The sequence below is a fragment of the Aphelocoma coerulescens genome, chromosome 3 (assembly GCF_041296385.1).
Source record: "Aphelocoma coerulescens isolate FSJ_1873_10779 chromosome 3, UR_Acoe_1.0, whole genome shotgun sequence".
Lineage (NCBI taxonomy): Eukaryota > Metazoa > Chordata > Aves > Passeriformes > Corvidae > Aphelocoma > Aphelocoma coerulescens.
This window is the reverse complement of record NC_091016.1, coordinates 94,331,663-94,343,929: the sequence shown is the minus strand read 5'-3', so window position 1 is coordinate 94,343,929 and position 12,267 is coordinate 94,331,663. Positions and strand designations below refer to the sequence as shown.

Here is a 12,267-nt window from a genome sequence, read left to right as displayed (position 1 = left end):
CTTCAGTTACTTGTCTTTACTTACATGTTACTCTTTTAGTGACATTGGACAATATATAAGTGTAATCTGTTACACACATGAGTTCTGGGCTCATCTTTTTTTTGTATTTTTCATTAAGGGACCCTGTTTTTAACATGGTGGCTGTCAAATAAAAAAGCTTTTGTCAGTTAATAAGTGCGAAACTTTAGTGTAATCTCAGGGGTTCCTTGAGTGGTATAGGTGAAATGTTAGAAGTGGAAGAATTAATTGTTTGAAATTTAATTTGAAATTAAGTGTTCAAAAGTGAGTATTGCAAAAGCTGCTGAGAGGATTTGAAATCTCAGACTAGAGTTAATGAGGGAGGATGTTATCTGCAAGGATAAAAATCTGAGACATTTCTAAAGAGTGAATAAAATCATCATCATGGCTGAAGAGAGGGTTAACATTTTGGAAGATCATACATAAGATATTAGCTTAGGAAAAAAAAACAAACAAAGGGGTAAATGTACATCAGAAACCTCTGTCTTTTAATAAGTCAACATAGAGAATTTTGGAATTATACTGCCCATTACTCAATTTCACATCTGAATCTTTTCTGGTGCTTTACAGAAAGACACAGAGTGAAAACTGAGACCCCATTAAATTAATTGAAATGTTGCTATTTAATTCTACATGTTTTCCTACTTTTGCCACTAAAAGATGAAAATAGTGATAGAATTTGGGAAAGCCTTCTTAAAATACAGAAGTACCATGGAGACTTTAGCTACATTTGCATGGAATATGATAGGAAGTTCAGAACAATATTTTGCTCTCTTGATTTAAAAGAGGGCTAATGCCACCTGAAGCATCCTATATAAAAGTATGACACAGAGAAAAATCATAATATAATTAACTTTTTGGTTTTTTCCAGGGTATCTTTAGATAAGAAAATCAAGCAAGTTTAACATATTCAGAAGCGACTTTCAACTGTTGCAAACTTTTCTTAGGAGTCTGATTTCATTCCAAGAAGGGTTGATTTTGATTTATCTTACACCTGTTCCTAACAAGTTAAACTACACTGAAATAACGTGCCTGCTTGCCTTCCCAACCTCCTAGGAAAACACAACCAGGGAGGGCTGCCTTAGGCAATGGACACATTCCTCCCTTCCCTATTTCCAACCTGAGGAGTCGGGGATGGAGTTTTGGTGGGGGTTGTGGGGGTGAAGAGTGAAGAAGATGAGAGAGCAAAGTGTGAAAAAAACCACCACCAGCCTAGGAAGATTCTCCTCCCTTCAGCTGTTTTTCAAACAGGTTACAGTGCATTTTCTGCTCCCCTTTTTCTTCAACCTTTCCTCCCTTTAGGGAGAACCTCACCCCTGCCCTCCAGATAGAAGGGCATACACAAGTAGATGTGTATTTGGACCAATGCTTTTTAAAAGGGAAAAGAGAACTATGCTGCTGTTGGCTTCTTCATCTCTCATGGTCACAGAGGACCAGAGACCCTCAGTGGGCCAGAAGGCTCCCAGCAGTGCAGGGCAGAGGCTGTGCTCTGCTGGCAAGACTGAATTAATTTGAATTTTTTTCAGTGGCAGGCCTTCATAAAACTCTATGTTATAAAAAAGCTGTCAGAGCTCTGGAAAAAGTAGGAATAAGGGCAGGAGCAGGTCACTGAATTCTTTAGAACATTTTCCTATTAGAAGTGTTGAGGGTAACCAAAAACCCCAGTAAGCATTTTAATAATTTCTGGACTAAATGCATAATTCCCAATATTTGGGTGACCTTATTATTTTTTAAGTTCTAAGAATGATTTTCAGGGGCATACACTGCTTTTCTAACGATCTCTAATTTGCTGCTAGCCAGTCACCACTAAATAAAAATGGCTGTTCCATTGCTACTCTGCTCAAAGCCACTGGGACAAGTCAAGATCACCCTGCCATCATGTTAGTCATCACGGACACTGCTTCTTCAGCACAGTCTGTATTGCTCAAGGCATTCCAGCACCTTCTATGTTAGCCTTGGATCCAGATAAACACAGCTAAATATAGAAAGACGTTTGCTCTAGGTGGGTACATGTGTGCTAACTGTCTGTGCTGGCAGTATAGTCAATCAAGATCTAGGGCTTAGTTCAGCAGAGTACAGAGAGGTGCCTGTCCCGTTACATGATATTCCCTGCTCCCCAGTCACTTCTTCTGAAGAGTACATCTTTCCCAGGTCCAAGAGCATAGCTGTCAGATCTGGGGGATATCTCAGATACCTAAGGCATCTCAAATGGCACTGGACAGATAAATTTGGGCAGCTGAATTAAGTCTCCCTTGTGCCAAGCCCAGAGTGTGAGGCAACTGAGCAGCCAGCAGAAGCCCTCCTGAGGATTAGCTGCACCTCTCTCAGCTGATGTGATTACCTTGTGCTGCCTGGGGAGTTTAGACACCTCCTTCACATGTAGACATCTAAATTTAAATATCTGCATGTGGAGCTCAATCCAATTCCATCCATTCTTCTGATCTCCATTAGAATATGTGATGTCCTTAACTTTTCCCAGCCAGTTTTCCTATTTCTGAATTCTCACCCACATCTCCTGCATCTGGTTGTTGTGAGCTTGAGATTTGTACTGTGCAGAGACACCCCAGGATACCTTGTCCACTTCTGACTCTTCTTGATCTCCAAACTCGCTGGATTTAGAAGCAAATGCAGCATTTTTGGTAGCCAATTATGTAGTAGCAACCTATGATCCACATATGTATTAGCCAAAGACATTTTAAAAAGAGCATAAGACAGGCAGAAGGTCAGCCTAGGCCAACACAGAATGTAAAATAGTGACACCAGCCAACAGTGAACAGTCAGGGAGAATTGCACAAGCAGGGCAAACATACAGTGATATTTCTCTACAAGAGTTTCTCAGCCCCCAACATCCTGCTACTTGAAGACATCCTGAGCCAGAAGTGGGCTTTTGGTGTTAATTAGCCCAGGATTAAATCTTCTCCCATAAGACCATCCAGCTGGCTTTAAAACTATGTAGATTTCTAGCCTCTTGTGACAAAAGTTTCCACAATTCAGCAGAACAGTCCTTAAACCACAGGTACATGTTTTCTGTAATGAGACAACAAAGCCATCCATAGGTCAGTTCAGAGAAATCCAGTATGTTTGTAGGCGAGGAAGGGTATTTGGACCTCAGCTTCCTTTGGTGGCAGAGAAGAATGAACAAAGGCTATTTCCTGCTGTACTGTGGCAGAGTAAGAAAACAGTCTCCTGCATGTAGATACAGTCAGTATGTCTCACTGCTTGCCTGTGAAGGTGGGGGATTTCACTTTCTGGGTCATTCTTGTAGGAGCTATGCTTGGAACAAGATGTGCGTTTCTACCCAAAACAAAAGAAGTAAAACTCATATAAACAAGAACCTGCTTTCAGTTCTTCACTGACAAACATGGGTTTAGATTATCCTTGCATACAAACATACTAACACCACAAAAAACCAAAGATTAAAATCAGGTATTTCTTACAAGGCCTCTTTAGGCTTTTAAAGTTTGCCAGGAAATTAATCATGAGGTGAGGAAAAACAGAGCTTGTTCTGTGCTTTTCTACTCCGTGCATAACAGCATGTCTACCCCAATCATTGTAAAAGAACATTATGCCTTCTCACAGCATCCGTGTGCCATCACTCTGCTGCTTCTGCTCCTCTCCCCTTAAATGCTGTTCTGGCTCTAAGGACAGCTGGCTGATTAGTTCATGCACACCAAAGTCGCTCTCACATTTTGAATCTGTGACCTGAAGAAATAAATCCTAACACTTGCTGAGCTTCAACTAACTTTCCAGGCTTTCAGCTAAAAAAATTCTTCTGAGCACCCAGTGCTGTATTGCCTCCCTTCCAAGAAATGGTACATCAGGGGAGTTGTGTCCAAAAACTACATACCTCAACCACACAGTGTCTGTTCTCATAGGAAATTAGTACTGTCCTTGTAAGTCTGATTCTACTGGACTGTCACCCCTGGGCCTGCCCTAAGTTTTTTCTTACCTTAGTTTTCTTTTTTGTCTTTGCACGAAAAATTTGCTATGGAAAGAAATATAAAGGGGAAAGGTTCTAATCCATCTACTGATTTGTACGATTTGCTACATCAGGTTTCAAATCTCCTGCATGAGGTTTCTTCAATTTTATCCATATGTTTTGAAAACTGCTACCCTCACTTTTCACCCTGGAGGCTCCTGAGGTAGTTTTTGACACCAACCCTGATCTCACATCCCTACCTTAAACAGGAATCTCTATGCTTTGGATTACCACCCACTATAGGAGTGTCTCTTTTGTCCTTCTCATTCAGCTCATGTAGATAGATGTATGTACTATTTACCGATACTTGGATATTAATGCTTTCTGTAATGTATTTCTTTCAGACATCATTGTTCTCATCGCTTCAATAGCAGTTGTTTCTGCAAAAACTCAAGGTAACATTTTTGCAACATCAGCACTGAGAAGTCTTCGTTTCCTACAGATCCTTCGTATGGTGCGCATGGACCGAAGAGGAGGCACTTGGAAATTATTAGGTTCTGTAGTTTATGCACATAGCAAGGTACGTAATCCTAGATGCTAATTTGGTCTGGTTGATATCTTCACTTGATGTGATTCAACAAGAGACCAAGGGAATAAGCATTTATCAGTTTTGAGCAGAATACCCAAAATTTTCTGATATAACATCAGTTGTAACATGAACACAGATACACCAGGCCATGTTTAATGCTAAAAGTTTTAAGATATCTTGAAAATGTTGTCCTTGATATGCAGTTGTAATTTGTTATATATTGGGGGAGTTGCTGAAGCATCAAACCATAGGAGTATATCTTGTCCACTTTCAGAGAAAATTTGCATCCATACAGGAGCACTTGACTTATAACTGCACAAATAGATATTTTCATTATGTCTTCCTTGAAATGTCATTATATTCAGTCCATAAAATGGGAATTGATCTCTGTTCTCTTTTATCTAGGAATTAATCACAGCCTGGTACATAGGATTTTTAGTACTCATCTTTTCATCTTTCCTGGTTTATCTGGTGGAAAAAGATGCAAATACTGAATTCTCCACATATGCAGATGCTCTCTGGTGGGGCACAGTAAGTACAGAAAAATAACATGGACTCTTTAACCAGTATGCTAAAGTGCTTTGAATTTCACCTACTGAGAATTTTAACTTAGTGTGCTGTTCAATGAATTGTTTTCACTGACAAAAACTGGTCTGAGAAGCTTCCTCCTTCAACTCATTTGCACATCAACAGATTATTTCAGTCCATCCTGCAGAACAGCTGTTTACGTGTTTCTGCTGCAAACCAGTCCACTAAACCTTCAAGAGAAGAAAGCATTTTAGCCCACAGCCTTTCAGTAATACAGTTTGTATTATGGCCCCACAAAGAACTGTTTGATACAAACCAGAGGGCTGTAAGCAGCAGTGCAGGAAGAGGAACAAGTGTCAGGAAAAAAAGAGGGAAAAAAATCTTACATCAGCTTTGCATGAGATTATCATCAGTGCCCTTAAAAAGATGTTGTTTCTCCTTCCTCTCTACCTTGAGGACAAAGAGCAAGAATAAATATGTCCATTCTGGTTCAGTAGTGTTATTTTTTACAGGTATAAAAGCCCTAATTTACTTGAGATCTGGTTAACTATCAGTGGTTAACTATCAAATCAATTATTTTTACTTTGTTGAAATCTGTGGGATCTAGGTACATGCCTGACTGCTTTTCTGAAGGAGGATTATATGAACATGGTTAAATAAACTAGGGTTTCAATGAACAACAAAAGGCTAGGTTTGAAGCTTTGAATTTTTTTTATGGCATAATATGTAGAGGTTTTTACTTAACAATGCCTTACAGTGATACAGACTCCTCCACTGTGTGAGAGTTACTTAGGCAGCTTAAGAAATCTGCCTAAACAAAGCCTAAGGCAGTTATTTTCAGGCAATATAAAACTGCTTTTCTTTTCCTCCTGATGCAGTAGAACACACACAGTGTGCTCTGACAGTGTCTGGGTAGTGAAATGATACCTGGGACATCATTAATGCTGACAATATCATGGAGCACTCATTAGTTTTCTTGGAATAAGTGTGAGACCTGAGCCAGCCTCTGACACCTTTCCTTATCAGAAGGATGCAAAAATGAAGCTTTCTCACCTCAGACCTTTTGCTGACAGGATTTTATCTAGATTTAGTAATATCTGCAGACTCAGAGCATGCACACATGGACTGTGAAAAAGCCCTTTCCAAGATGTCTTAAATTATTGAAAATATCTGTAAGAAGTCTTGTCTGCATTTTGAGCTAGGGTCACGGTCACTCACTATTATTAGGGGTAGTTAGTGTATTTGAAATTTGTTCATCTAAGGGCTAGTCATTTGTTGCATGTATTCCCTAGAGACTATACCTCTATGTTATCAGTGCACAAAATTGGGAGTTTGGAAAAGCCAGACCTAGTAATTGTTACTTGTGCATTTACAAATATTCAAAAATATATTTTCCTGAAACTTGTTGCTTTAGAGCATCAAGGCAGATCACTGATAAAATACACCTTTTATCCTGTAAGACAAACACACATAAAATTCATATTGGCTAAAGTCGTGAGAGAAGGTTTTGCCTTTAGTTGCATCACCGTAATTTATTTTGTTTCCCATTTCTTCAAAAGCTGAGTTCTGGGTTTGCCTTTAAGCTTTCTAACCTTCCTGTATCGACATGGTTGTGAAGCCTCTGGCACTGGATGCTGATGCCCTCGCTGATGAGTACCCTGGCTCTGGCAGCCTGAAAACCACATTGCCCCTTTGGGGTGGCTGTGGGGATGTGGTCCTGCAAGAGACCCTCCTGTGGCAGTGCATGCTTTTGGAAATAGATGTTTTCAAAAGTTTGATTCTCCAGGAAACAGCCTCTCTGCAAGGCCACGTGTGCCTTAGCGCTGCATAGGCAGGGAGTCTGGACTGAGCAGAGGATTGTACCCACCTGCCAGCTGGAATGGGGAAACATATGCACAAGGAATGAGAAAGTCTCAGGAAACTCAGACCTTCACTCTGGCATCTGACTGAGGCTCATGGTAGATCCAGATCCTTCTCCCTGAGCAGATCTAGCAGTGGGAACAAGACCTTTATTTTAGAATTTGCTTCTCCACTACCTGCTGACTGCTATTTTTTAAGGAAAAACCCTGCTAGGAAATAATCATTGTATAAAGGGGTGCTTAAAATATTTTGTACACTATGAAGTGAAAGTGTATGACTCAGAGGTTATATAAGTAGTGCAACTTAGAAAATCAGGAATCTTGTCTTGATTTCAACAGAAAAAACAACAAATTTTATTTTAAAACTTGGAAACAATACATATTGTATATTTCTATATCTTTTCTTCATTCCCTAGTGTATGACATGAATACATTTAAGTTTTTAATGCACTTAAGCAAGTGCACAAAGTTACTGGAAATCAGTAAGGAGGAAATCATTCCCCCTTACCTGTTATCTTTGCCATTTTAATAATAGTATTTTTTTTACAATATGTAAAACAGTATGTGGGAAATGCATAATGTGCTTCTTAGTCATGGTTGTTTTTACTGCCAGAGTAACCCACATGCAGATTTTTGAAAAGGACAGATTGTATGGCATTCTGGGGAAATAAATGCTTAGTCTTATTGGTTTTGTTTATTTGCAAAAGTTGTTTTGACTTAAACCACAGACTATCTACCAAACCCTGGACTGAATTCTGTCATGGCAGAGAATTCTGTCATACAAGAAAGAAAAAGCTGCCTCAAAGTCAGGCACAAATAGTGACCCTAAATTTCAAGCTTTTAGAGGCACTTATGCCTCTCCTTAAAGGATCAGCACTAGCATGTTGCAATTAACCCATTCATTAATTCAGATTATTTGGGGACCATACACTGCTATGGTTATTTCACGGACTCCATTTCTGAAGCCCATATTTTTATACAGAAATGAAAGGCAGGATATGGCATCCAAATTTACATGTGCATACGCCACTGCATTTGCAATTTTATGCTATACTATGCAACCTGCTATTGAAACATCATGTTAATATTACTACTGTGAATATTCTTGTGGTTGAGGTCCCCACAGTGTTGCCTAACAGAGCAGCACACAATGGTGAGTGTTATATGAAGAGCTCGAGTTCAAAATTTGCTTTGGTAGAGAAGACAAATTCATTTAACAGATGAAAATAACAAAACTATATGGGAACAAAAGGTCAATTAAAAAACGTAAGTATTTCAAAACCAAACCACGCGTGGTTTTCTGAGATATACTGGTGTTAACTAGAACTGTGTACAATTATAGTGACATTTGGTTTGTGCATTAATTACCTTTAGCTGCAAATGTAATGCAGCTGAAGTTTCTGTCCCTCTTACACATTTGACAAAATTTCTCTTAATAAGTCTTTATTTTCTAGTAGTATCCAATAGTAACAGCTGGATACAGAATGGCTCTGGCACTCCACAGCAACCTGTTAGTGAACAAAACATATTGCAATGAATTACATTGTCACAATGACCAGCTCAAATGAGTTAATATTGATGAAATTTTTCCCATTTAATGTAATGATGGCATGAGCAAACTATATTTTTTTCAGTTAAGTGATGTCAGGTAAAGATTCAAAAGGAAGTACTGCTAGGAGAACATAAAATGACATCAGAAAGAAATATTAGGGTAGAGAATGGCCTCCTGAGTCCTATCTCATCTAACTGAGGTCATTTAAGTTATATCAGCACATTCATTATTATATTACATCACAGCATGTTTATAGTTCCAGCAATGAGATAACGGAAGTTCTGTTATCATTGTGAGTTTTGAGCCTGGACGGATGACACTGCCTGCTTTGGTTAGTCTGTCCAGACCCCTCATTTCTGGAAGTAACCAAAATGGAGTGGTTTCCATCTGGTGTAAAAGACAGGACTCAGCTAGCTCATTTAGCCATGCAGGAGTGTGATTCAGCTGCTTAAACATAGGCATAGAGTACCATCAAAGGTCTGTTGGACAGTCTGCTGCCTCTCCTGTGGATGGTCCCAGTTCAGATGCCCTAATACATCTCTGGTGATATAAGACACTTTTTTATCAGACAAGCCCAAGTCCTACATTTTAGGACAAGACAAGTTACCTTTGAACTTTGGTCACTTCTCTCTTACCCAGTTGTGGGATCCAGCCTTCCCTCACAATGCTAGCTGTAACTTCTGTCTGCTTCTCACATTATTATCAGTGATGTCTGGAAATTTCTTATGTTGTCGTGTTTTGATATCCAGTAGTTTTCCACACCCGGCTCAGTTAATTTAATCTCAGGATTACACCAGTCAGGGCCTGGCCAATGGTTCAGTCATTCACTAGCAGCATTCACAAAGATGCAGCGGATTATTCCCAAACTTGATTCTGAAGTTGTCCAGAAGAACATTTTCTTAGTTGTATGGTGAGAGTAGTATAAAATGAAGATCAAACACCTTTGCTCAGTGTTGAGTAAGACAGCACAGCATGGTGCTGACACCTATATACCCATGTAAAGACCATCTTGAGATAAAATAGCTCAAAGTGAGCAAGAGTCCACTGATATTCTTAATCACAAACTGATACCATTAAGTCCTTAGTACCTAGAAGAATTGAGGGAAAGGCTTTAATAGGGTCTTTTTATTTTCTTTGGAGAAATTCCAGAGATACAGTGTGTGTGACTGCTCCTGGTTTTGGACTGCTCTCAGGTCCCAAAGGTTCAAGTTTATCTCTGACTTCTTTGGAATACAGATCAGTGGCAATATCATTAATATGCAGATGACACTTGGTTCTGTTTCCCTCTCATCAGCCCAGGCAGGAGATATCTCTGTACTTTCCAGCGACTGGCAGAGATAGGGAGCTGGACAGAAGCCAAGAAAGTGGGCTCATTCCAGAGCTCCAAACTGCTTTGCAATGACTGGCCTGGAAACAAATTTTGAGGATTTTTTATTCAGGGAGTCATTTGTTCAAGTGTTTCATTCCTCTCGGGCTCTTAATAGCCTCAAACTGCTCTACAGTTGCCCTCTGATGTGAAGAGCTGTGATTATCTTCTTCAGCAAACAAATCAAGCCCCTCTGCCAGGCCAAGACCATGGCTGAACCAGCTCATCTCTGCCAGAAAAGAGAGAGTTGCATTCTCACATTCCCTCCTCCTTATTACTCGATCTCAGTCTCTCGCTGCCTTGCGCAGGCTCTGGAGCTTGTTAGGCACATCCGTGAGCTGACACAACTGACCAAAGCAGCAGAAACAAATCACACAGAAATGTGGATCACTTTCTGCCCCTTCCTGAGTGGCATTGGCTTGCCAAAGAGTCCAGAAAAAGCCCAGAAGAGGAGATGGGGCAGGGAAGTGAAGAGGAGCAAGGAAGAGTGAGACCTGATAGGCATGCAAGGTGGTGTGTCTGTGATCAGGCTAGTGTTACAAAACTTGAGACTTGATAACCACTTGAAATTTCAGCTGCAGCCTGAATTTATCTCTCTCTCTTTGTCTCTATGGCTTTCTCAGGGTAAATTGCACTCACAGCTTGTTCCCAACAATGGGAGCAATTAAAAGCACTGTTTACTATCTACAGAGTCCTAAATAGTTGAAATCTAATTACTTCCAAAAGACTTTCCTTCTTTTGTCCCGTGGTGACCCTGACATTAAATAGAATTGTTTTGGCTGTCTTGCCTAGGAATGAACTTTGAGGAAGCTGGAAACAAAATAATGTCTCTAGAAGGCAATTTCCTGAAGAATCTGTTGCTGCCAGAATATTCACTAAGCCTGAACTTGCCCACATTTGGTACACGATGTAAAATAATTCTCCATGCACATGTTCTCCCTAATAACAGGCCCCGGAGTCCTTGGCACTCAGCCTACTGTTGTCTATCTTTGTCCTTTAACATCGTGTGCCGTTGCCTGAGCACGCGCCCCACAGCCTCCCAGCCGGCCCTCGGGAATCCTCCGCTCTGCCCACACCTCCTCCAGCTGCCCACACCAGGCAGCTGTGTGGGTCTGAACTCTGTGAAAGCCTACAGACACAACTCTTCTGCCAGTCCAGTCCCCAGGTATGGGATTGGTGTGCTTCCCGGGGCCACGAGTAGCCTGGATGGCATTCCTTGGGTCAGGGAAAGCCCTCAGCCACATACACGCATGAAGACCTCATGTTTTGCCTTCAAGATGCGCTCAGTGAGCCCCAAACATGCACCATTATCTCAGTGGCTGCATTGCTCGTGGCCAGAGGTCAGTGAGCCCTCCCACTTGCACTGAAACCTGCCTCCCCTTTCTCTTTGACCTGTCCACAGGTAGGTCTGAGATAACATGGTCCAACAGCCCAAGGTACCTCTGCATCTGCTGCTGCGTAGCAACCTTTGGACCTTCATGTCAGGAGTGGCATGGGTGTATCTGAGCCTGTCAGGAGGAAGGGGAAAAGACCAGAAACTTTACTCAAAGTTCCTTCCAGCTTTTGATTAGTGTTTTTTGGGTTTCAGAAGATAAATCACTTCAAATTGTACTGATGGGTTTGAAGAAAATGCAGCTGCTTCTTGCAATTCCTTTGACTTTATATCATCTGCAAGCATCAATGTCTTCCCTGCTATATTTTTCCAGTATGATGTCTGTATACTTTATATTTGTTTAGTTATGCAAATAGATGCAGTTATATTTTCCTGCAGAAAATAAGTGAAATACCTTCACATCCATGGAAAAGAAAACTTTTTTCCTGCCCAACTTATGTAATTTCCCATCATTTCCCTCAAATTTGAGATCAAGATAATGTTTCATTACTTTTAAACTTATTGCTTTAGGTGTTTTTCTCACATTTATTATTTATCTCCGTTTAATTTAGTCATAAACAGTATTACATTTTCACAGAAAAATGTCAATGTTAATATATTTATGTTCATTTTTTTTAGAAACAGCTATATGTTTCATATGTCTTGAATTAATTAGTGGAAGTGCTGCTTCATGCAATGTAAATAATCTGCAACTAATCTGTCAGTGACTTCTGGTAAACCACGTAGTTCATTCATTCCTTTTTAGATCACTTTGACAACCATTGGCTATGGAGACAAAACTCCTCTTACTTGGCTTGGAAGGTTGCTTTCTGCGGGGTTTGCTCTACTCGGCATTTCTTTCTTTGCACTACCTGCTGTGAGTATGCCTATAAAACTCATAAAAATTAATAGAAACTCCTGTAGGTCCTGCCATTGTTGTGATACAAAAAGCTGAAGGAAGCTGTCTACATGAAGAACAACTGTTTAAGCCTTTTTGCTCTGCAACAACATTAGTGAATTGCTATCCAAAATCCAAAAAAAGTCGTTTGGTGTCATTGCTTTAG

General features: G+C 40.2%; 1 protein-coding gene across 5 annotated transcripts in view; it reads left to right on the top strand.

Moving 5' to 3' along the window:
• The window catches only part of KCNQ5 (potassium voltage-gated channel subfamily Q member 5), a 278,035-nt gene that overhangs the window by 226,666 nt on the left and 39,102 nt on the right, over nucleotides 1–12,267 (top strand). For all 5 annotated transcript variants that reach the window (XM_069008614.1, XM_069008612.1, XM_069008611.1 and 2 more), the window contains exons 4-6: nucleotides 4,342–4,517; nucleotides 4,932–5,057; nucleotides 11,970–12,080. In XM_069008614.1, coding sequence (XP_068864715.1) covers nucleotides 4,342–4,517; nucleotides 4,932–5,057; nucleotides 11,970–12,080 — 413 coding nt within the window. The remainder of the gene's footprint in view (nucleotides 1–4,341; nucleotides 4,518–4,931; nucleotides 5,058–11,969; nucleotides 12,081–12,267) is intronic.